This window comes from Parambassis ranga, chromosome 4, assembly GCF_900634625.1.
Source record: "Parambassis ranga chromosome 4, fParRan2.1, whole genome shotgun sequence".
NCBI classification, from domain to species: Eukaryota; Metazoa; Chordata; class Actinopteri; family Ambassidae; genus Parambassis; species Parambassis ranga.
Window position 1 is genome coordinate 10,015,900 of NC_041025.1, and position 25,651 is coordinate 10,041,550.

General features: G+C 43.6%; 1 protein-coding gene across 2 annotated transcripts; it reads left to right on the top strand.

Moving 5' to 3' along the window:
* The first annotated feature begins 5,274 nt into the window (after positions 1-5,274).
* rgl1 (ral guanine nucleotide dissociation stimulator-like 1) lies at positions 5,275-24,433 on the top strand. Of its 2 annotated transcripts, none has more exons than XM_028404685.1 (18): positions 5,275-5,756; positions 16,771-16,881; positions 18,279-18,487; positions 18,570-18,644; positions 18,760-18,950; positions 19,070-19,194; positions 19,321-19,536; positions 19,621-19,724; positions 19,893-19,977; positions 20,107-20,196; positions 20,506-20,592; positions 20,843-20,875; positions 20,977-21,098; positions 21,416-21,505; positions 21,676-21,862; positions 22,183-22,431; positions 22,523-22,637; positions 22,790-24,433. In XM_028404685.1, the coding sequence occupies exons 1-18, from the start codon at positions 5,583-5,585 to the stop codon at positions 22,975-22,977; spliced, it is 2,451 nt and encodes an 816-aa protein (XP_028260486.1). In that variant the 5' UTR covers positions 5,275-5,582; the 3' UTR covers positions 22,978-24,433. The 2 variants fall into 2 exon arrangements, with proteins under 2 accessions (XP_028260486.1, XP_028260487.1); XM_028404686.1 differs by lacking the exon at positions 5,275-5,756 and adding an exon at positions 10,004-14,528.
* The last annotated feature ends 1,218 nt before the right edge of the window (positions 24,434-25,651 follow it).

The window sequence follows — 25,651 nt, forward strand, 5'->3', positions numbered from 1 at the left end:
TGATGTCAGACACATTGAAAGTGCAGCGTTTTCTTGCCAAACAGCAGGGCAGTAACAGATTATTAAAGTGTCTGTCACTGCAGAAACAAAAATCCTCCACAGCGGGCTGGTCCCGCTCGTTAGCGTTTCAGTGCACCAGTCACACACATTACATGGAGTCTTTCACTCATTCATGTCTCATGATTTCAGAATTTACATGTGAATTTACATTTTTCACGGCTGTTCCTCGTCCTGTTGTGCTGCTGAGCTGAGCTAATAAAACAACTTATCTGTTTCTCTGTTTTCTCTCCCTCTGTAACACAAACTGCCACAGATTGTTATCTCTGCTCTACATGTAATTTGGGTTATGGTAATGTTGATGACACCGCAAAGACAAATAGAATGCCAGAGTAACAAAAGGCCAAACAACAAGGACACAACAGACAAGTTATAGACTACTTTTGTTGGCCACTAACAGCACAGCATGTATATTATTGTTTAATGGTATGTTTAAAGTCGCTGCACTTCTTCCCATGACCTTCTGATGTCACATCCTCCGCTACATGTTACACAACCGTACACAGACTGCAGTAAAAGATGAAAAGGAGCTGCATCGTGTAGAGGACACTGTGTTGGCTCCTACTGTTCACTGCCTGAGTGAAATTCTGCTCACGATTTTATACTTCCTGTCTGTCGTGGGAGAGAGAGAGAAGGATGGAGAGAGGGGGAAGGAGGGGAACAGGGACTAGGCGCTGGAGGGTTGGAGGTTATACCAGATGTTGTTACACAGAGAGAGAAAGAGAGGATTGGAGGATTGTTGTGAACAAATTATTAAACATAATTATTTACATAGAAATGAGATGTAAGACAAAACATTGTTGATTGCTGTCGGATATCTTGTTTGTTAGAAAAATCATAGTGTCATGCAACACTAACCAGAAGTGTGTTGTTGACATATTGTCAATTTAGTTTAATAGATGCTCCGATTTCCCCTCTAAGATGTCGCACTTAAAGAGGTGTAATGCTGCCCCCAGCTGGCTGAAATAAACACTGCAAAGGAATTCTATCCATCCATCTGACGCCTGTTGCACCTTATCTATCGCTTATGTTATGTTATAGATGGCAGACCATGAACAAACACATTCTTTAGGTGTCATCTCCCACACAGACAAATAATGCACTAGGTGTTTGTGACCAGCTGAACCATATAACAGAGGCAGAGAGAAAATCCTGCCAAACGATAAGTTTGATGACAACTCACACATCTCTCCTCTCCTCTCAGCGGCTTCTGTGAGCGTTGCTTCAGCAATCAGGTAAAAGAGGAACTGCGTCATTTAAATGTGCAGCAGGATTGTCATCTCTTAATGGCAGTTTTTCACATTTTAAAGGTCATGAGAAGATTGTTTGGTGTGATGACTGAACTTTTGCATTTTGTAAATTATACTGAACACATCATGGGGACAAAGACAACAAAAAATAAAATACACTGCTCAAAAAAATAAAGGGAACTGTTAAACAACACAATGTAACTCCAGGTCAATCTCACTTCTGTGAAACCAGCCTGTCCAATCAACACTGACTGTGAATCAGTTTCAGCTGCTGTTGTGCAAATGGAACAGACAACAGGTGGAAATGAGAGGCAGTTATCAAGACAACCCCTATAAAGGAGAGGTTCTGCAGGTGCTGACCACAGACCATTTATCTGCTCTCATCCTTTCTGCCTGATGTTTGATCACTTTTGCATTTTGTCAGTGATCTCCCCCCTAGAGGTAGCATGAGGCAGTGTCTAGAACCCACACAAGCTGCTCAGGTAGTCCAGCTCCTCCAGGATGGCACATCAATGAGAGCTGTGTGTCTGTCAGCACAGTGTCCAGAGCATGGAGGAGATACCAGGAGACAGGCCAGGACACCAGGAGACATGGAGGGGGCCGTAGGAGGGCAACAACCCAGCAGGACCGCTACCTCCTCCTTTGTGCAAGGAGGAACAGGAGGAGCACTGCTGTGTGTACTGTGTGTAATTCACTTGAATGTGGGTGTAAAGGACAAGCAGTGATTCTTTATGTGACGTTTCATCAGTTGATTATGCATATATTAACTCTTATATGACATGCAGAGATAATTCATGTTAATGTCTTAGTCATGAACCGGAGCAGCTGGTGAGCTGTTAGTGTTTCAGGCAGGAATTTTATCAAAGTGAAGTTGTGTAAGTGGTTGGAGTCAGTGACACTGCACTCAGGGATGAAGATGCTGGTCACTGACAGTGCTTTTGCAAGGCTGTTACTTTTTGCCCATGCACACATTCATGTACGTATGCACACAAGGCACACGCACACATGTGAAAAAGGGAAGGAAAAACAAAGTTTAATCTCAGTGCTTCTGTGTTCTTCTTCTTTTTTTTCCCTCTCTATCAGTGATTTGGAGAAAGTGTCTCCCACTGTTCTCTTCCTCCTGCTGATAATGAGGAACTGTTCAGTGTCAACACGAGCTCCTCAGACATCCATTCAATGAGTGGAATAGTGAGTGTGTGACCCAGGCTGTACTATGACACTAATACACAGAGACAGTGGGAAGGAAATCTTAATCAAAACATTCAATTGAACATGTTTGCTCTATAATAATACTTTAATATTATGAACCAAAGGGAAACATAAAAGTTGACTGTGTGTGTTGTGTTCCACTGTTGACCAGCAGGGAGCAGTGTGGAGACATGAAACAGCTGCCTGTGAGATCATGATGCTTTTAATTTTACAGTCTAAATTAAACCTGCTGCACCAGGTGGCATTTGTCTTTCTCACCATTTATATGACCGTCACTAGTTTATTTTCATGTTTATATTGTATTTATGGAACTTGATACAAAGGACTACAACAATGTCAAAGTTTTCATGCAGGGATGCAAGTATTATTTTTCATATTTGAATTTAAATTAAAAAGGTCAGAATAATTCGTCCTCTTCCTCCTTATCTCTTACCTAACCACATTTTATTTATTGAAGATTTCCTGCATTTGCTGATTCATTCTTCTGACATGTCTCCCTTTGTGTGTTATTGTTTGGCACTGTGTTATGGAGTCTAAGAGAGTGTGTGAGAAAGAGATTTTGTTTGTATTGTCCCAAGCTGAGGAGTGTGTAGTGTGTGTATTAAAAAAAAGTGTGTGTAGAGAAGGCTTTGGCTTCCCAGCTGTGTAAACTGGAGCTGGCCACACTGAGACTGTGTCAGCACACTCAGAAGGAGACAGAGAAGGAAAAAGAACACAGAGAGGAAAAGTGTGTGTGGACGTGTAGATGAAAACCGATGATACGACCACTACAGTTTAAACTTTTTTGGCAACATGAGTCCAGTAAAGTGCACTAAACTAAGCATTCAGGAAACTGGAAGAGGTGGGGGAAAGCAGCGGCCGATTCACTGGAAATCCACCCAGAAGACAAGGCAGTATGTTTACTCACTCTTCCTGCCTATCAGACTCTTATTCACTCCCAGCAGCCACTCAGGCACACAGAGCCACAACCAGATTACATGTTTGTTCCCTGGTCTTCCTCAGGCACTTTTCATCTCTTTTGATTAGAGAAGCATTTTGTATCCATGAGCTCCAAATGTAAATCAGTGCTAAATATAAACATAGTTTAGGTGGAGTCTCATTGTGTTTTTGTGTGTAAATCATCCAAAGGAATTTTGTCATGCTGAGTCACAGTGAAGGTCTGAGTCATGGCTGCAACCAGCTCAAGTCTCAGAGGAGGAGGGGAGGGAACATTTAAACATGCCACAGGACCAAACACCCCTTTACTTAGTGGGCTTGCATTTATGAAGAGTGATATATAAGATGGGCTTCACAGCTTCATTAAATGAATGTTTCGTTTCTGGGTTTCTTTTTCCATCAGCTCATAGGACATCTTTTACAAGATCCATGATGTGAACTTAACAGATTGAATAAGAGAATGAATTACACAATGGCACCATGACACAAAGCTGTATCTCCCTCCTGCTGCATCCTGAAAGAGGTCCAAATGGATTCAGAGCTACATGTCAAAGTATAATCTGTTGTATTTTGAAGTGGATGTCAAGAGATCTGCATCAACCAACTTCTCCAACCTGATACAGAGAAAAAGCATCTGAAACCTGACAAGGCCATGTGTCTTATTGAAAGGACTCACACACCAAAAGACAAAAAGTTTTAACCATATCGTTTTAATCATATTTTTTATTGGGCTGTAATGTAACCTTAGTGAACCCGAATCTGAAAAGTATCTCCACTATTATGAGAAAGCATGATCACATAGCATAGTAATTTATGCATTAACAGAAAATGTACATGGAAAAATGCTAGAGGTGAAGTTTAAAGGTAAATGTTTAACATTACTTACAGTGCAAGTCTGTACAAATGTGTGTGTCCCTGTATGCCATTGGACAACTTCACCGGATGCTTGTCTGGCCTCACTGTTTTTCTGATGGCTGTTTATTTACCTAAGAAAACAGGATGCAAAGTCTGTCTTCTTTCACTTATTATAAACTGCTGAATTTATGTGTGTGTGTGTGTGTGTGTGTCAGAGCAGTGCCTGGTCCCAGATAATCCTCTTCTCAGTGTTTTACACATGACTGCTTCTTATTCCTACCCTGAATTTGATCACACCTATGCACACGCATTCTCTGCGATTGTTACACATTTATTAAAGTCTGACCGTTGCCCTGCTGTTACGAATGCTTATCAGAGAACTAAATCACTTTATGAAGTCACACACACATGTACACCTGCTTTTGTTATGTTTTTATACAAAAAAGTGTGTATCATGTTGCACAGTAACAGACTACCTCCGTAATCTTTCTCTATAAAAATGTGCTTGTTGTTTAAAAAAAGTTTCAAACATTCAATAAAACACAATAAAAATGGTAAAATTGGTATTTTGGAAAATAACAGCAGGCATTTTCAAGAGATGCTATATCTTATGGACATTTTTTTTAAACTGCTCTTTTAAGTAAGGGAAAGGGTTTGACATGATTCAACAGCTCATTGTAAAATCTCTTTAATGAATTTAATGAGAGCAGTGTGGGATTCAGCTGGATGACAATGTGTCCGACTATCGTGGAAAAACTGCCATTGTCAGTAATTCTTCGAACCTCTTCAACAACATCCTCCCTCTCGCTGAGCTTTCCTGTCTTTCTTTCCTGTGTCTCCACATTCAAACTCTCTTTGAGTGAGTGTGCCGAGTTCTTGAAAGAGGGGGGCTGGGCCACCAAGTACTAGCTCCTCCCCTTCTGACTGAGATGAATGTAAGGGCTAAGGAGCGAAAGAGTGGGAGAGACAATAGACTTTAATCACTCATGTGGCTGAGAGCTGTTGGCAAGCTGAGTTCCACACACTGAGAAAAAAAAAACAGATTTTTTGTAAGAGAAAGAAGAAGAAGGAAGAGGACTGAGGTGGACACTTATCATCATTCAAACATCTGAGCTGAAGTTCAGACTACAGCACTGAGAAGAGAAGACTTGAATATCTTCAAAGAAGCCTGAAAAAACTGCCAGACATCTATTCATCCTGCTTCTGAAGACACCTGCATCCACTCTGCCATCCAATTTGGACTATGCCCTGCCATCCCTGCCACCCCTGCCGCTGATGCAGGCCATCGGCATGATCTCCCAGTACCCCCTGGCCACCCTGCTGCCCTGGCCTGCGGTGTCCCAGTACCACTGCCATGACTTGGACTGCACCTTACTCCTGGAGGGGGAAGGAGGGGTCGCCCTACAGAGGTACCAGCCCCGCTCCCCGGAAAGCAGCCCTCGACACTGGGTCAGTACAGTACAGCAATCTAATGTGTTCTATTTCTGGAAAGCACAGGTACTTCCAGTCTCCTTAAACAAACCTGGCAGATGTTGGCCTTCACTTGAATGGCCTTCCTGTGACTTTGGCTGTTTACAATGTGTGAGGTGTTGCAGTGTTGTTTGGTGGAGGTCAGGGCGGGTTTTGGCAGACTCAAGGATAGAAAAGAGGATGACTGAGAAAAGAAGTTTGGAAATATAAACATTCAGACACAGAGATATGATAACAGAGAGGAGTTCTCCTCCAAGGTCTGTTTGTTGGATGTGTTTGTATGATTGTGAGAAAGAAGAGGGAGAGTGAGAAGAAATATATTGATGTGTGTGCACAGACATCTTGCTGCAGCTGGTTTTGGCTACATGGACAGCTAACAGGTACAATTTCTGTATGTAACATCAGTTCATTGAAACAATTGTAATTATAAATTCTAATTTTTAATGACTAATTGACTCGTCAGAGGATTGTTTAGTTTTTCAGTTCCTCTCTTCGACATCATCATAATGAAATTTTGTGTAACACAGACTCAACTGTGACCTTTGGTGGCACAGACAGCTGAACTCTTGTGAAAGAAAGTAATTCACTGTAACTACCTCTTATTGGTCACTGTGTGTGCGTGCTGACTGGTCACTCTTAACAGAAATGATATTGCTCACTTTACTTCAGATCCCTTTACTGACTGTAATACGTGTTAGCTGCAAACGCTGAGCTGGACTTATGTGACACTTCATGAGTGCAGTGTTTGTTTGTTTCTGTTTTATTCATCTCTGAGGTCACAGATTCCAAATAACAGTGTGATTACCAGAAAACAACCTGCAGCGGCAGCTTATTCCAGCTTAGCTGTGGCTAATTGTCTGCATGTGCACACTTGTGGTATTGCGGCTCAGGAGAAAATATTCTTGTTTTTTTTTAATGGTACACAGGCTTTGAGTGAGCTAGCTTTCTTATAGGTCCTTGAGCAAGCTATTATTGCCCTATATACTTCTCATACATACCCTACTCTCTATTGATTTTACACATTTATTTTGTTTACCAGTCCTGGGATACTACAAGGTTTAATACCCTTTTGTGTTTTCTAAGTTAATAAGTTGTGGAAAATATGCCAACAGGGTGGCAGCTGTTAGAAAAAAAAGTAAACTATTCATAATCTGGGGTTGTGGAGTTTTAAAGACCCACTTTAAGCATGGTGGCCAAGCTGCAATGGAAGGTTTAGAAGAAAGTTTAAAACATTATTTATGGTGGGAGCATAACCAGTGCAGTGCAATGTTAAATCAGTGTGGTGATTGCTGTTACATTTCATCCTCCACGTGATGACTGTAACATTGCAGCACTTGTAAGCATGTTTGGAGTTTGAAGTGTTGGAAGATCATCCTCCTGGCTGCCTATCTGACATCCTGGCTGATGTGTCACAGCACTGTTTCCACCAATTGTTTCAAAGTGTAAGCAGACTGGGGGTTAGCTTACAGATGCTCACACTCGCTGCATGCTCAGGTTACATCCATGAACTCAGCATGCCTGCAGCTTATCCTTATGACTGTTTTTTACAGTGTTGAGTTGCAATCACCCTCACAGTTAGAACAGAGGGCAATAAAGATGATAATATAGAGGCACGAGAACGTTTCATAAAGTTAGGTCAGAAAAAAAAACAAAATCATTACAATATAAACCTGCTGATACACAATTCCAGCAGTGTTGTCTCATTTTGGGATAAATCTACCATATACATCCATTTATATGTCATGTTATTTGTGTTATCTTATGAGTCCCTCAGGGTGCTTGTGGTCAGGGACCTTGACATGACTGGTTGAAGTCTTTCACTCCTGTTTCTCCACTTTTTGCCTTCTTACATAAGGTAATGAAACCATTGCATGTCATAAAGCTGTCAGGTCCATAGTTCAGGTCAGAGATGAGGGAGTAGTGCTGAGGTGGCCGTCATTATCAGCACTACACTGAGGACAATGAGACTTCCCCACAGAGACTGATAAGATGATGAAAATGGTGGAATTAATGACATTAAATCACAAATTGCATCAGTAATTTAGACTTTGGAGGGTATGTGACAAGCAGGGATAAAAGAAGTGATTCTTCACATAAAATGTAACAGTACATTCTGAAGTCATTCTGAAGTCTGCAGTGTTCCTTTATGTTCTCGTCTCTCTGTCGGTAATGGGGTAATGTAATTATGCCTCAGGCCTATCAATAAAAAAACTCCAGCAGAGGGGATATTAGCCGCTCCCCTGCACCATGTTGGCATATAATAACCAGCCAGGGCAGGTCAATAACTTCAGCTGGTCATTCACTGAAACGGAGAAGTGACTTTATTCTGATGATGGCTTGTTTTCCATTGAAATAAAGTAAGAAAGCTGAGCTCGCACTCCTCCTTCCTCTTTCTGGTCTTTTTGACAGAGAAGTGCACGTTTGATGCTGATGCTCTGTGACGTGTCAGTGTTTCCATTCCAAGAGTTTTGACTCCTGCTTGTCATGTGTTTTGATGACTTGACAGAGATTTCAGCAGTTCCGTGACTCATTCATCCGGATAAGACTAGTTTGTATAGCCTTTGGCCAGTTTCTTACAAAATTTCAATAGAAACAAATCATGCATGTTTTTGTAAAACATTTTGTTACAGCTAATTTACTTGTGGCACAGAAGGGTGAACAAGAAGTAAAGGAAAATAAGAAGACTACTTCTTCTACTAATGTTTATTCCACTAAATAAGACAGTGTGAGGTGTGTGTGTAATAATGACCCATCTGTCCTTAATGTCACACAAATTACACAGTTCACAAACCACCAATCTTCGGTTTCTCTTAAAATCCAGGACTCACTCATGCTTTTATTCAGCAACCACTTAAGATGGCATTTATGCACTTGGATGACATCCTGCGTGTCAAGTTGTCTGGTCGCCTGCAGCTCTGCAGAGTTTCATATTGTGATCTTGGGCCTAATTAGGTCACATAATGGGATTGGTGTGAAAAGTCAATACTGTGGGCATTGTCCCTGTCACCGAACGTGCACCCCAGAGTAACAACACAACAGGAGCAGCTTTCCCTACTGGGGCAGAAACTCATCACACCATATGGCAATGGAAGTGTGCCTGGTGACAGTGTGTGTGTGTGTGTGTGTTTAGGGGTGATATGAGGCATGAGGTAATGTGTGCGGAGTCTTTGATTTAGTCCAGTTTTTGTGGTTTGGCAGCTATGTGTGATTGTATGTGTGTGTGTGTGGGTGTGTGTGAGGGGGTCAAGGGGCACCCACTAAAAACAGACTAAATTCTCTATTCCTTTTCCCGCTCAGGCAGGGCATGCAGCATTAGCCAGGACGCATGACTAGGATCAAGCTGGCATTGTGGTGTGTGTGTGCGGCATTAGTGTGAAGCTAGGGGCTGCTGGTGTCCAGTTATTCTTCAGAGTGGTCAGCAGTCTTTATGTCAGCAGATTGTAGACAATAATAACTCAGCTGAGGTCATAAACTATAATAAACTAAGATATACACTAATTTTAGCGCAGGAAACACATCCTGTGTGTTTGATTTGAGCTACGGCTACACTTATGTCTATTTCTGTGTGTCTGATGTGCCCACTTTGCTCTGGTAGAGTAAATGTTTCTTCTGTGTTATTGCAACAGCTGTGTTGTTGAAGCATGTTTTGGGCTTCAGTACAGCTACTGCCTCTTTTTTGCAGTAGCTGTTCTGGTGTGTGTTGTTTTGTGCATCACTTATGCAGTTTCATTTCCTACAGCGCACATGCTTCACACTTCAATTTAACACTAGCAGTGCTGCAGACGGCATCATAACATCACTCAGCAGCAGAAATGAAATGTTCCACCACAGTCAGAACAAGAACATGCATGAAATAAAAGCTTAAATAGCACGTCGGTTAAAGAAAGTGTGACTTTGCTCATTCTGATGTCAGGAATTCACAGGCTGCTGTGTGCTCGGTGGGTTTTCGGAGGGGTCTCAGTTGTCACCTGTGTGCTACCAGTTTGACTGATCCCTGTGCGTTGTTTTTGTTGCATATGTGACATCTTTAGGGTACCGTGTATTGCTGGGCAACAGATGGTCTGCCTCTCATTAGCAGGAGAGTGGGTGGGGGGTCAGACAGACAACCGAGCCAGTCCAGACCGATTCATTCAAGGCTTAGCAGGGCTTAGATCTTGGGGGGCTCAGGGATGGGGGCCACGTGGGGGAGGGAAGGGTGTATGCTGCTAGGACTTGTCTAATTTATCGTAACTCTTTCTGAATGCAGAGGCACCTGAAATCACCTTAGCAACCAGCATACCGTCTGAGTCATCATAGCTCCACAGTGGATTATCCCTGCTTTACCGCAATGGCCAAACTGAACCCACATGGAGAGCTAGGAAAAAAAACATGTCTGTACAACCCTATCATACAGCCTAAACACGATTCTGGTACAACTGGTGATAATGTAGAAACCGGTGCTGTTCTTTGAAAGGCTGCATTAGTTTAGTTTTGAATGTGGAGTATGCACAAGGAGAAGGGGAAGGAGGGGTCACCAGCTCTGGATTTTACTGGAAACCAATGATGTCACCCATCCAGAGAGAGAGAGAGAGAGAGAAAGAGAGAGAGGGAGCTCAACTGCAGCCAGGACAATAGATCTGAGGGGGGCAGAGACATGACATAAGCAACGAGGGAGAGTGGGAGACAGAGCTTTGATGTGACTGTTTGAACAAAGAGTTCAGTTGACCGTACAAGAGACAGAAAGTGTTTTTCACAAGAGATGACCTGACATGTCCATCATCTATCCCCTCATTAAACTAACTGTCCTATAAACATGTGCATTTACTGACTGCTCTGCAATTTAAAGCTTCTTTGATTGGTTTATTTTATTGAGTTACAGCAGATTATGCTGTCCTGCGCACCATAAGTCCAACCATCCTGACTTTTTTTTTCCTTTTTTTTCATCTGGCCTGGTTGGACTAAAAACCTCTGCTGACTCTGGATAAACACAGCGGTTTATGAACTCTGCCCTCTGCTGGGAAGCATGCTTTGGAAACACAAACCTCACCAACCACACACAAACATACAGTGTGTGATAAGTAGATATATCAGTGTGCACACAGGCCCGTATGACTGAAAAACAATACAGTAAGAATGCACCAACAAGGAAAAGATCCTCTAAATGTTTCATTTTTATGCATTGACTTTCCACTGCATGCTCCACTTGCTGGTAGAAATGATGAGTCTCTTCCTCCCTGTTTTTTCGAGAATGAGCGAGACGTCTCATTCCAACCTGTTCCTCTGTTAACAGCAGTGCAAGATGGCCCAATTGCATCATGCTTGTCTTTCCGCCAGTAAATGGATCTTCTCAGTTTCTGACTGTGCTGTGAACTCTCCCCCACTGTCTGTCTCAGTCTCTCCCTCTCACATCAGAGATAATGTCCTTTCAAGTTAATCTCAACTCTGCACTACACTTTCTCTGATACACGACCTTCTTATCTTGAATATAAACACAGAGACATTACACATGCACTACAAGATCCTCCCAGTTATTGTGCCCTGTGTGTCTCTCCTCTCCTCTCTCCTCTCCTCTCCTCTCCTCTCCTCTCCTCTCCTCTCCTCTCCTCTCCTCTCCATCGTATTGGTCAGATTTTATGACCATGCTCCAGGCCGGAGAGGCTCCCCAGCCAGTCAGGTATAAGGACAGCAGCCTCATTGGAGTCAGAAGGCTAGAGGCAGGAAGTGGGAGATTTCCTGGAATGTGCATTTTTCCCCACTGTGGTGCAATAACAGCACGAGCAGTGCTCCTCCTGTTTTTGTCCCCTTTCTGTCGGCTCTGTAGTTCACTGTTCTGACTGTGGAACAGAGAGAGAAGAGTATTTGGGAAGCTCAATAATGGAAAGAATCCATTATGAAAAAAACTGGTCTGCCCCGCGTCCAGGGCTTTCCTGAGAGTAGCTACGTCATTAGTTTTCCAATAGAAGGAAAAACTTGGAATCTGGATTGGCCTATGTTGCAGTGCAGGAATGCCATGTGCAACATGTGACAGGCTTGCAACGTGTTGGTGTGGTTTACATTCAGGCTACAGGAAATCAGATTTCCAGAGCTGGTTTACAAATAGGTCCAAACAGTTTATGGCTGTGAGGCATTAAACTCCAAAAGAGCAAGATGGTCAGCTCACCAGGTCCTGAAACTCAAGGTTCAGCAAGGGACGGGCTTTCTATTTTGGAAGCAGAGGTTCCTACAGGAATTTGTAATCACTTCCAACAAGTGAAGAAAGTGTGATGCATCAGGCAACAAGTCCTCAATAGCTGAGGCTGCCATTCAACAAACATCAAACACATTATTTAGAGATCTACTAACAGAGATGATTAAAGCCTCAGCCTGCTTTTTGACAGTAAAGATGATGTCCACATCCATCCATATGCTAGAAAACTGACTGATTATGTATCATAATCACCCGGTGTAATACTTAATTCAAAGGGTTCTACACAGAAAACACACTCCCCACTCACATATTTCTTCTCGGACTTGAACCACAACACTTTGGAAGAAGACAGACTGTATATAACATCAACGGCAGTTAGGAACAGGTGATACTTAAGAGCATCTCAAACATTATTTACTATCTTTATAAGGCAGCTTTGTGACATTGAGTAGTGGACTTCTCAGTGTCCACTAACAAGACAATGCTACCAGCCTTCTCTTGACATAAAAGCAGCAGCACATTTTACAAAATGTCAAACTTTTGGTTTAACCTGGGGTTTTCTTTGAAGCCTTATAAATCCTGTATGATGCTAACAGTAGCATTCAGCACTGAAGAATGAGGGAATAAATTGTTTTGCGTACTCATCTGTTCATCCATCAGACAGAGCGGCAGCTGTCACATTTGTCAGACGTCTTGTTTGCATTGATGTGACATCACTCCCACTGTGAGACCAACACTCACAAATCCCCTGGGGCTGAGCTAGAGGTCATGTGGAGTCGCAACCTTCCCACTGCCCCTCGGGCTTCCCAGAGTTCCAAAGACCCAACAAACTGGGGTAGCTCGGCCTGGGAACTGGACTCCAGCCAGATACACAGCATGATAAAAAACTGATACTGTATATTTGCCACACACAGGGAGGCAGTGACGGAGATGTACTTTAGGCTTCCCTGGCCTTTTGGTACCCTGAAAACTAAGCTGGAGGGAGTAATAATGTTAAAAAAAATAGGCACTTGTTTGTGTGTCTGTGCACCCTGGTTACCGGTGTGGTGTGTGATAGCCAGTGACGCTTAGTGTGACGTTTTGGGTTACGTGTTGGTGTCACCGGAGCCAGAGGAGTGGGAAGGCAGATCACGTAAACACACACAATACTGAAAAGGAGGCCACAGCACATCGGACTAACAATGGGAATCATAAGACTCCTGCTGCTGCCTCCTCCTGACAGCTCATATGAATCTGGATCAGTGGTGTGGCATTTTATCAATGGAATAAATGGATGTGATAATGTATGAACCACTGCTTGCTCACATTTGAAATGTTTAGGATACAAACAGGACCCCCACACAAAGTCCACACTTGATTCACATCTTCCCGTTTATTCACACAAGTGGGCTGTTTGAGTATGTGTGCAGACACATTCACAGTGGAACAGTGCTGCCTATTCTCTCCTGTCACTGACAATGCACAGTGCTGGTGACGGCATCAGCAGCCTTCCTTGTATTGTCCCACGCAAGGACTGTGAGGCCGCAGCTGCTTTACACACAAGACGACTATAGGGCCCACGGTCCATCACTTCATCCTCTTATACAACATCTGTAGAATGTATCTTATAATAACCTGTATCTGTATGTTGCTATAACAGTGTGTGTGAGCTTAGTTTAATGACAAAAACAAAAAATATTTTGTCAATTTAAGAGTCTATTATCTCAATACACAGGGGGAAAGACGAAAACATGAATCTAAATCAGCAAAGCATTAAAATCACTGCACAGGCTTCTGTTAGGCAGTGTCAGTGAACACAGTCCACCACTGCATTCATACATAAAACTGCTGCTCGGCCTGAACCTGCATGCTCATGAACATTAAGTGAAGTGGAAACCTGCCCTGTGGTGTAAAGACAGACCAACATGCAGGGTTTGTAAGCAACATGCTGCCATCAGGCCACAATATTTCAGCAAGGCGGTGCCAAAATACAGTGAGGTGACACAAAATCAATCAATTGAAAAAAATATGATCGCAGAAGAAATGGGATTTTATAGCTGTTTGTTTGAGTTTTGAGTCTGATTTTTTAATTGATTTGTTTGTTATTACACTTTATTCCATTTATTTCAACCTGAAAATAAGGGGTTTTGAACTTCTATTCCGGTGTATAATGGTTAATCCGTGCCTTCTTTGATTTCTGTGGTAAGAGATTCATGTTTCTTCTGTATTGGTGTGTTGCGTAAACAGAAATCACAACCCTACGTATGAGTGCGCACATTGTTGTCAGTCTGATGAAAGTCAGACAAAAAAAAGTGGGAGGAGGAGTTTAAACGGGACTGTTGTGAGTGCAAGTAGGAGGAGTTAGGCCATTCAGTGGAAGAGCGGAGAGGCTGCTGACAGACAGAGGAGCTGGACTGAATGTTTGGAGAAGAGCGCAGAAGTGTGTGTAGTGAAGAAGAAGAATAGCGAGGACCTGGAATTTTGCTTTTTTAAAAATAAAGGAACACATGTTCTTCTCTGCATGTCGGATTATTCTGGAGTTCTGATGCTGCCCCCGGATCATGAGAGAAACGCTCACCATGAAGTTCGCCTGGAAAACTAAAATGGTAAAAACAAATGAAAAAAGAGACTCTCACTCTTTTCCATCCTGTGCTGTGCTGTTTGTGGTTTCTGGAGACCAGGGGAGAGGGGGTAGGTTAGAGAGGGAAAGAAGGAGGGGGTGTTTGTAGGCTTGGGAAAGTAGCGGATAACGGGGAAGGAGGAGGAGGAGGAGGAGGGGAAAGCGGGGGGGGGCAGCTCAACAGTGAGTTTCAATTGTTTTCACTGGCTTTAAATCCAGTTTAACCTACATAGCTGCTGCGTAAAGATGGTGCGTAAAGTTTTGGAAAAGTGGGGAGGTGGGATTGTCCGGGCAGAATGTGAAGTTAGCGGTTAGCTTTCCTCTGCCTGATGATGGACATGAAAACTTTTGTTTGGGGGTCCGCAGTGAAACAGAGGGAACAATTGACGAGGCCCCAGGGCCACCACGGTCCAACCAACAGATCAGCGCCGGAGATCTAACACAAATGTTGTTGTTATCCTGGGAGTATTGTCTCACAGACTGTTGACAGGCTGATATGCAGATTAGCACTATTTAAGCGGAGATAGGGTACCAGAGGCCTCTGTGCTGTCCTCAGTGTCCAAGTGTCCAATGTTGTGAATGCAAGTTTTTACAGAGTAAACAACTCACCTCCTGTTTACACCTCACCCAGTGTCATCTGATATGCTGTACCCTGTGCAAACTAACACGTCTGTTCTGTATTATTATTCTAATATAGATACTATCCATTCTGATTATTGGAATCATAACCTATTTTCCATTTTTATACAAACTCATAGACCTCCGTGGCACTTTAAACCCCCAAAACCTGATGCACAAAGAGCATAACAAAAACACAAAAAACAAAAAGCCTGCTCTGAAAAACATCTGCAGCTCTGTGGCTCACAAAAAGCGGGCTGTGTGTGCAGACTGTGAACTCAGCAGCCGGGGCCGGCCAGCACAGAGACCTCCTGCTATTGTTTTGGGAGTGTGTGGACTGCATGACTCATGCACTGATGTATTTATCTGTCCCTGCGCCAGCAGGGCCGGCCAGCCGGCAGCAGCCAGAGAAAGAGGGAGAGAGACATGCTGCTGACCATGAACAAGACAAGATGCAGAACAGCAGAATGTTTTACACAAATGTAGCATTTGACATGCAGTAACACAGACATACATGGTGGTTTTATCTGTTCCATTCTCTCTTCCTTCCTCTTTGTTATTCTCCTTTCATTTGGGGATGGGGGGGGGGGGTCTCTTTATTTCTGCATCACATGTTTCTCTCCAAACCCAAACACAGTCCAGTCATGGCTGAGTGCCACTGGTCTCCAAGACCGACCACTGAGCCTGTTAACGGCGTCTCTGACCCTTGATCCGTTTCCTGGCGGCCCTTCTGCTCGGGGAGTATCATGGACTTTGCTTATTGAGCTATGTAAATGAAAGTAGGGACAAGTGAGAGTAATCTTGGCTGCCATTGCGCCTGTGTGAGAGTGAGTGATTTGGCCTTAATACTGCATGCGTGGTGTTGATAGTTGGCCGGTCCTTCTCCTCCATCGTCTCTGTGTCTGCATGTTGATGTCTCAGCAGATCACCGAGCAGAAGTTTTGTGTTTTGATTTCACTCTGCTCCCTCTGTGTGTTTACGCACTCTGCTGTTTGCAAGTGATCTAGGCTACAACCAGAGACAGACAGTCAGTCATGTATATGAGGCTGCAAGATGAACACAAATCTATTTAGCCCTACAAGTTGACTTAACTGTGCCTGGGCGTTTGTGACACACATTTGTAATCAGGCGGTCTTGGCTTCTATAATTACACAGACAGAAGAGATTAATGAATGATGTAAATTCTGCTACATGTTTGTTCAAGAGACTTTATCTACAGCTTTTCTGAGCTCAGTCCAACTCTGACTTCAGCTCCAGAGGACATGGTGAAAGAGATGGATAGGGAATAAAGAGGGAGTAAAGACAGGGGAGAGAAAGAGGGAGGGAGAGAGGCCTGGCAGGCTGCAGCGGTGGGGGGTTGGTCATTCTTGATGTTTTACTGCACTTCAATCCTCCTCCTGGGTAGTTTGAGGCAGTGGAAGTGTTTTTGTGTGTGTTTTTTTCTCTCTTCTGCTTTTCTTAAACAGGTTTTTTCCTATGTTGTTCAACTGCTGAAATGACACTGGAAGTTAGCTGTGCAGCATTTTGCAGGAAATAGTTCTATCTTTTTAAATCCTCAGCACAAGTCTCCACTCTTGCTGAGGTTTGTAATATTTTCCCTCTTCTTTCAGAGCTCGGTGCAGGACTGGGGGGAGGAAGTCGAAGAAGGAGCCATCTACAATGTGACACTGAAGAGGGTTCAGATTCAGCAGGCTGCCAACAAGGGAGCGAGATGGCTGGGGGTGAGTTTACAGCAGGCCTGTGTGACTGCAAGTGAAGCCTCAAATCATTGGCAAAGCAGAGAAACCTGACACTTTTGCCAGTTTCATCACATGCAGATAGTTTATTAAAGCAACCCAGAAATACCTCTTCTCTATTGTTTGAAGCAGCCCCTTCTCTCAGTCGTGGGGCGTCTCTCTCAGCATTGTGCTCCACCGGGGCTGTTATTGTTTTAACATTTGAGCTATAAAATCTCCCTCTTCGGACAACACCTTTTAGTTGCCTTGCTGAAAACCAACAGCTTCACCAGACCTGGACTGTTTAGCCAAAGCATGTGATTTCCTGACTTTTCCAGCTGCCAACAGAACTGCTCATTTCTCTCTACAGTGTCTTTACAAAAATGCTAGTATGACACAAAAAAGGAGCATTAAAAGCTTTTCATTGAGTCGTGCATTTCTCACAGGCTGTTTCCTCCACTGTGCTGTTTATATCAACATAATAAGATGTTACACAGTGTATTATTATCATGCACAGAAGGGCTAATTAAAGTAATTATCCTTAGTTTCTCATGTGAGTTTTCTCTGTTAAAGCTAAAGGATTTACTTTTGTTTAGAAGAAAAATCAGTATCTTGTGTTGTTAGTCTGTTTGTGTGTTTGACATGGGGACTGGGAACCGGCACATCAAGAAGAAACTAGATAAGAGTGTATTGATGTATTGACAATGGCATAGGCTGCCAGCTGTAGTAGAGCTAATTAAAACAATGTGGGTATTTTATGCAGAGCTGTAGAACAGAATAGAGAAAATTCCCCATGGAGACATCAGTATATTTACTATAAACAGTCAATTGTCAGAGAACAAATAGTAGTTACAATCAGTGCAGCTGTGGGCCTGCTCACATTGTTTACAGTGTGTATAGTATTCAGCAGATTTAGTTGCACTGTGAGTTGTGTCATTGGAGCCGGAGTGTGTGACTGTACAGAGGATCACCTCTGAGAGATAAATGATCGTACTGTGTACGAAGCTGTTATCAGGCGGGAGTGGTGGGAGAAGAAGTTGGCTATGCGGCTGTCCTCCTCTCTGTCTGGAGGGACGGAGGGGAGGAGGGGCCTTGCTGTGATTAAAAGCAGATTGAAGCGTTTCCTGTTGTAGCGTGCTAACTTCACCAAGGTCTCTCTCTCTCTCCATGTCTGTGCCACCTCTTCAGCTCTGCACTCGCCCTTTTTTCCCTGTAGACACAATAGTCGGACACATCTGGGGAAATGGGAATAAAATATAGGTCACAATTGTCATTGAGGTTTCCTCCATCTTTTTTTAGGGCTTCCTTGTTCCATTCTTTGTATGTCGGTGTTTAGCTTTATATCTTAAGTGTAATCTGTTACTGTACATGTTAAGATGATGAATACATGTGTTTGTGTTTAGGCGGAGGGCGATCGGCTCCCTCCAGGCCACACTGTGAGCCAGCTTGAGACCTGCAAAATCCGAAGCATCCGCGCAGGAACGCTGGAGCGTCTGGTGGAGACGTTACTGACGGCATTCGGAGACAACGACCTCACCTACACCTCCATCTTCCTATCCACATACAGAGCCTTTGCAAGCACACAGGCTGTACTGCAGCTACTGCTAGACAGGTAGGCACAAGGAGGGACTTTTATCCAAATATGAATTGGTAATGTTGCAGTGATTTTAAATGCCTTTCCTTCTCCGTGGCAGGTATGGATGTGTGGAAGAAAACGAGCGAGACACGGACAGATGCCAAGGCTCTGAAACTAATGGAGCCATCAGAAAGTAAGATACAGTTTCATATGTACATGACAGGTCCAAATGGAATACATTCTGAGTTCCCACGCCTGTCCACCTATCACTACCAGCACCCTCACATGTTTCCCTGCTGTCTCCACAGTGCCCTGGCTTCCATCCTGCGTGCCTGGCTGGACCAGTGTCCTGAAGACTTCCAGGAGCGTCCAGACTACCCCTGTCTCCACAGGCTGATGGACTACCTGCGCAAAGCTCTGCCAGGCTCAGAGGCTCTCAGACGGGCAGAGGGCCTGCTGGAGCAGCTGCAGGGTCAGGCCAGTATGGACGACACTGATGGTAAGTTTTTAAAATATATTTTAGATGTTCTTTTTAGTGTTACTCAGGCTGTGTTCACTGTATACCGTATTTTTATCTCATTTATTTAAATTCTCTTAATTGTGTTTTTCTGCATTTAGCTGGTTTCCATGGCAACAGCTCTTTTTGCCTGGGGGAGGAGGAGGAAGTGGAGATCGAGATTCAGGAGGACTTCCTGTCGTTTGAGGCTGACCTGGTGGCCGAGCAGCTGACCTACATGGATGCAGTAAGTACTGGGAAACGAGAGGGAAACAGGACAGAGAGGTTACACAGGTTACATGCTCATCTGATGTTTCATCAGTGGCGTCATACTCACATCTACGGTTTTGTCTTTTTTTACTTTGCGCTTTAGTTGCTGTTTAAAAAGGTAGTTCCTCATCACTGCCTGGGCTCCATTTGGTCTCAGAGGGATAAGAAGCACAACAAGCACTGCGCTCCCACCATCCGTGCCACCATCACTCAGTTTAACGCTGTTGCAGCCTGTGTGGTCAGCACAGTGCTGAAACACAGGCAGATCCGGCCGCACGTCAGAGCGCGGGTCATACAGCGCTGGATAGACATCGCTCAGGTCAGCAAAACACTCAAGCTCTCATAAATATAATGTGTCAAAACAAGAGCCGCTTTGTGACTGTGTTGACTTTTCTTTTAACAGGAGTGTCGAATACGCAAAAACTTCTCGTCGTTGCGAGCCATCGTGTCGGCGCTGCAGTCCAATCCCCTGTACAGACTGAAAAGAGTTTGGGCCTGCGTGCCCAAGTAAGCCTCCAATCTCTCTGCTATGCAGATAATCTCAGCTGGTTTCAATAGAGGAATCAGCCTTTTTTTGGCCCAATTCAACCAGATCTTGTTACTGTTTATTTTGCATGTGTGTTTTAGCTGCTGTGTCCAATCCCATTAGCTGACATGAATCTGTGTTTGATGCAGAGACAGCATGCAGACATTTGAAGAACTCTCAGACATTTTCTCAGACCACAACAACTACCTGACCAGCAGAGAGCTACTCATGAGGGTGAGTTATAACTTTAAGGAACTCATGAATGAGTACATTAAGATTTTAAAAAACGATTTCCCAGAAAACATTCCCTCATTTGCTGGTTATAATCTGGAGGACCAAAGCTATTTTTTGTTTGCCCTACAGGAAGGCACTTCAAAGTTTGCCAGTCTTGAGAACGGTGCCAAGGAACACCAGAAACGCACACACAAGAGGCTGCAGCTGCAGAAGGAAATGGTGAGACAAACTGGAGCTAACTGAGAGCTTTAGAAACAAATGAATCTTTACAAAAGGAGCTAAAACTGAGCTTTATCATTTTAAACACCACATTCCTCCCATGCAGTGTACTGTAAAGTGAATTCTAGCCTCTGCACAATGATGAAGCCACATGCTTAGCTCTGTTTATTCAATGCGCTGTACTTGCATTAAGTCTGCACTGTAATTTACAACCCTTGCCATCTGTGTAGGCCGCAGTGTAAATAAATATCTGACTTTACTGTAGCATGACAGTGAATTTACTCAATCAAACAACTGTGTTTCTCACAGGGAGCAATGCAGGGAACAATACCGTACTTGGGGACGTTTCTAACCGACCTGACCATGTTGGACACAGCCCTGCCTGACCTAGTAGAGGTAAAAGAGCACCTGCTGATAATGTATGTGTTTGGATATTTGAGAGCATGTGTCTGCTAGTTTGCAAAGCTCTGCAGATCTGAGAGTCTGTCTGTGTAACCGATGTCAGAAACTGGGGCGTAAGTTTCCATGAGTGTGTGAGGAATTTTGTTGGTCCATTTTTGGAGTGGTCCACCTAATGCTGTTTGTCTAAGCGGCCGCTGGTATGTGATGTCCCGGTTTGACAGCGTGCTCTTTGTGTCTTCCGCAGGGTGGTCTGATCAACTTTGAGAAGAGACGAAGGGTGAGTGTGAGCTTCTTCATTCAAAGCATGAAAGTCACTCACAGGGGGAGCCTCCGTCGACATGTGGAACATGTTTTAAATCTTCCCGTCTCTTTTTGCAGGAGTTTGAGGTGATCGCTCAGATCAAGCTACTCCAGTCAGCCTGCAACAGCTACTGTCTGACTGCAGACCCGGCGTATCTCCGCTGGTTTAAGAGCCAGACTCAGCTCAGTGAGGAGGAAAGGTACTGCTGCTTTATACTTTCTTTCTTGATTACACCATTACCCATTAGAAACAAGCACACCAGTGCATGAGTCATGGTCTGTTGGACCTATTGTTCACACACAAATACACAAGAGGAGCTCCTTTCTCTGCTTTCTCATCACCTTGATGTCATGTCTTTACTCCCCACTGGTCAATTGTACTTTGTTCTTTTGGTTCTGTGAGCTCGCCTCCCTCTTTCTCTGACTTCAGAGAATGCAGTTCTTGAAAACCACTGTGCGCATGATCTGGTTATGTTTTATGATACTGAAGGCTTACTCTTAATGCTCTTTCTTGCAGCTACGCCTTGTCCTGCGAGATTGAAGGTCTTGGCGACAGCAGCCCAACATCACCCAAACCCCGAAAAAGCATGGTGAAAAGACTCAGCCTGTGAGTACATCCAGAGAACAGACACTAATGGAGTTTTAAGTTGCAAATTAGGTTTAGAATGTATTTCTTTGACCTGTGTGTGTGTCACAGTGGAGATGTGTCACATTCATGCACTACACAGCTGGGACCTCTTTATTTTATTATCTAATAACTCTTCCTCTGCTGTCCAGGCTGTTTCTTGGAACAGACAGTAATGCAGCCAGTTCTCCAGTCAGAGAGACGCCACGCTCACCACCTACTGGCAGCTCAGGGGAAAGCATGGACTCAGTCAGCGTGTCCTCCAGTGACTCCAGCAGTCCGTCTGACAGCGAGGGACTCGCCACCCCGACTCATACCTCTGACTCCCAGCAAAACAAGGTGGGTTACAGCGCAACAGGAAAGCTGTTCTGTACAAAAATGGTAGAGCCGCTGAAAAATATCTTCTCATAAAGACCTGTTTAAATAAGTGAGATGTTGCCATGATAACTTGTTTTCAGTGAATATAAGAGGATCGAATATGTTGATTGATAATAATTTTCCCTAATAAAATAGCACTAGTCATAGTAAGTTAAACATGAACATATTTTAATAAAAATATTTAGTAATACCTTTATGCCTTAAATAGCTGCAGATATTCAGATTAGATCCTTTCGGTGCAGGAAAATGATTGAGTTCTGTATATTTTTGTGTTTCCTCAGCTATCAGAATCATCCTCCTGTACTTCACTCCACTCCATGGACACCAGCTCATCCACAGCCAGTGTCTCTATGACCGCATCACCCTCCCTCCCCGGACACCCCTGCACCCACAGACGCTCCATCTCCCTCACTCCCATGTCCCCGAGCTCACCGAGTCAAACCCCAGCCTATAACACACAGGCCCAGGATGCATGTATCATAAGAGTCAGCCTGGAGCAGGGCAACGGGAACCTGTACAAGAGCATACTGGTGGGTAAATGTGTTTTTTTGTCCTCCTGTGTGAGAGGTTTAGACAGTTACAAAATGGATGGTAAACACTGTATGTGTGTTTCCTAAATAGTTGACCAATCAGGACAAGACGCCGGCTGTCATTGCTAGAGCCATGGCAAAGCACAACCTAGAGGTGGAGCCAGAAGAAGGATACGAGCTGGTGCAAGTCATCTCTGAGGAGAGAGGTAAAACATGGCTCTGCTTTCACAGAGATTCTCAATCCTATGTTTTATCACAGTGTAACCAGAAACACTAAACACATTCATATGTGAGACATCAGACCCACCACTGTCAGCAAATGTATCACTGCTTTTCCTTCTCTGTTTTTTTTCTCCAGAACTGGTGATTCCAGACAATGCTAACGTCTTCTACGCCATGAACACCTCAGCTAACTTTGACTTTCTGCTGCGGGTGCGAGGCTCGGCTGGACGGCCAGTCCAGCTGCGTAGTCGCTGTAGTTCCACACTCCCTCGTGCTCAGCACCGCTCAAGCCTCTCCCTTAGACTCAGCAAAGTCACACTGTGACCCTAGACTGCAGGGACCCAGCAGTTTGCCCTAATACCACTAACCAAGGGCAATGCAGGCCACCATGATGTATGATGGGTAAACAAATAATTCAAGTTCGAAGAGCTGGATGCCAGTGAGCTCTCGGACTCTTTGACTCTTCCCTGTCCCAGTCGGGTCCTGGACTGTGCCAGCCTCTGCTCAGCCTTAATACAGAACATGGATGTGACCGTGTCAGTGGGACTCTACCAGTGACTTGTGACTGTGACTGAGTGAAACAGCGACCCCAAGTGGCCTCCACTCTTTACAACAACAGATGTTTGCACATGTGGGAGCAACTGAACTCCTGACCTCTAGCAGTATTCTGATATTGAGTAAACTCCTGTTTTGTCCTGTGATGTCTGTGTAGCTGAAGCTTTACTTTGACGATGACCGGAGTGATCTAGTCCTGTTGCCTTTGTTAACGCATGAATGGGCGTCTAACGGTATTCTGGATGATATTAACAGATTGACAGGAGCTGTGATGTCATTGTTCCCCAAAGTCAGACATCTTTGCCAGACACGTCTGGCTTGTGCACAATGTGCACAAATGTGTGTGTGTGCGTGCGCGCATGTGTATGTATGTTCTCCCCCTCTCATATTGTGAGCTGAGTGACGAATGCAGTGTTAAATGCATTCTGATTGGTTCCAGTACTTGGTTTTATCAAGTCCACGTCAAATATTGAAATGGCCTTACCAGCCCTGTCTTCAGGGTTTTGTGCTGCTTTCTAATCCGGAGAGGTGTTCCCTGGTGTTGTCAGAAAGAAAAGAAAAGATGCACAAAAGAATTTGAGGGAGGTATCTCACTGAAATAGAAAGCCTCATGCAAAGTGTCTCAGACAGATGCACGTTTGTACCTCTTTGCCCTTTATTATATGAACTGTAGAGTTGCACTTGTCAGTTGGTAGGAGATGCCAATGGGATGTGAATATGGAAGAATGGATGAACCGCTCTGTAAGCGGTTTGCTCACCTCTTCACTAAATGAATTATTGTTTTTGTTTGTAATTGTTGCCTTTTATATGTTTTTTTGTAACACAGTTCAGGCCAGACACATATACCAGAGTGAAAAGAGGGCTCTTCACATTCAGAGAGTGTCGTTACAAAATGCCAGTGCCAGATTTTACTGTGATACATTTAGAGGGACGTTTTTTTATTTCATTATACACACAAAAGCCAAACACCTCTTCAACTCCCAGCAGTTGAGTACACTCCAAACTATTTTAGCACCAACACTGACCCTTCAGTGTTCTGTTCATGCCATCATTGCATGTTTAGTCTGACTGGTTTGAGCTCCTTATTGCATTATCTCTAAGAGGACTGGTTCACTGTTTCTCCATGCAGCACTTCACTTTAAAACGAAATCACCCTCTGTTCCTGTTCTCCACTGCCAAAGACTCTTACTCTACCTGAATGAATAAATTATTATCATTACCGTGATGCATTTTTCTTTGTGTTTTAACTCCCTCCGATACACAACACACTGGATGATGAAGGCAGCTCCACATATGTCTTTTTACCCTTGTGCTGTGATGGACAAGCCAGTCCTGTCAGGACTGACATTGTCAATAAAAAGACCAGAGGCTGTTCTGGACTGAGCCCAAGTTATTTTGCTGAGTGGAAGACATTTCTGCTGACTTGAATGCAGCAGTCATGACCTTCCTTTCCTGAAACTGGGTTTGCTGCGCTGGTCAAACCTTTTTCCAGGAATTCAAAGACAAACAGACGTCTTTGACATTCACAGGGTTTAATTTAAAACCTGAAAACAGACATAACTTTTACAGCTGTAAATCTGGTTTATGAGCCTTTCTGACAAAGCAGAAGAAAGTGAGATTTATATCCTCAGTGTAGAGTGTTGTCACCTTTTCAGACAAAAATCATTCAAAAAATCAAAAATCAATGTGAAAAGAAAAATGGGCTTTGATGAGACCCAATATGCTATTTTTGGTGTTGCTTATTGTTTTAAGAACCCATAAAATCAAAAAGGCACAAACACAACAGTAACCTAAAAAAAAAACAATGGCCCTCAATACTCAAAGTGAAACAAAAAATGAATACAGAGGAAAAAAACAAGCCTACTGTTTGTGTGAAGCAATTACTGTAAGAGAGGCAACACAAAATGAAACAAAAACAACCACCAGACAAAGTGTGTGTAGGTGTACTTTGTGGGGAGCAGTTTGAGAGTCAGACCTTAGGACTGAGGATATTTTTGTAAAGGCTGGTCCTCCAAAACAACAACAACAACACAAATGGCTGCTTGCAGGTTACCAGGTTCATTTTGATTTAGGTTAAATAAGATGCTAATTAAAAATGTGCTTTTGAACAATTCCAGAGATCCACTCAGCACTCAGAGTTTGACATGTTGAACATTAGCGCCACCTGCAGTATCTGGCACCCACTTCATTATATTTAATGTGTTGTGTCAATAAAGGTCCTCACAAAGATAGAACACATGTAAACTGAAACAAATGACTGAAGGTCAGTGTTTGACACGAACTGGTTTAGTGATCTAATTGAACAAAGTGGTTCCTAACCTGCAGCCAGGTGATCACATGATAAATCAGAGACCTAATTTGAGTGACACATATCGATACATTATTTTGATTCTTTCACACATTCAGCCTCGCAGGCATCTGTGCTTGCACTGATAGACAAGTC

Bases quoted from the DNA above. Each gene is read 5' to 3' on its own strand.
- rgl1 (XM_028404685.1), top strand. From the start codon at position 5,583: ATGCAGGCCATCGGCATGATCTCCCAGTACCCCCTGGCCACCCTGCTG. The intron at 19,725-19,892 runs GTAAGCCTCCAA...TGTTTGATGCAG, and splicing joins GTTTGGGCCTGCGTGCCCAA to AGACAGCATGCAGACATTTG. The intron at 21,506-21,675 runs GTGAGTACATCC...TCTGCTGTCCAG, and splicing joins ATGGTGAAAAGACTCAGCCT to GCTGTTTCTTGGAACAGACA.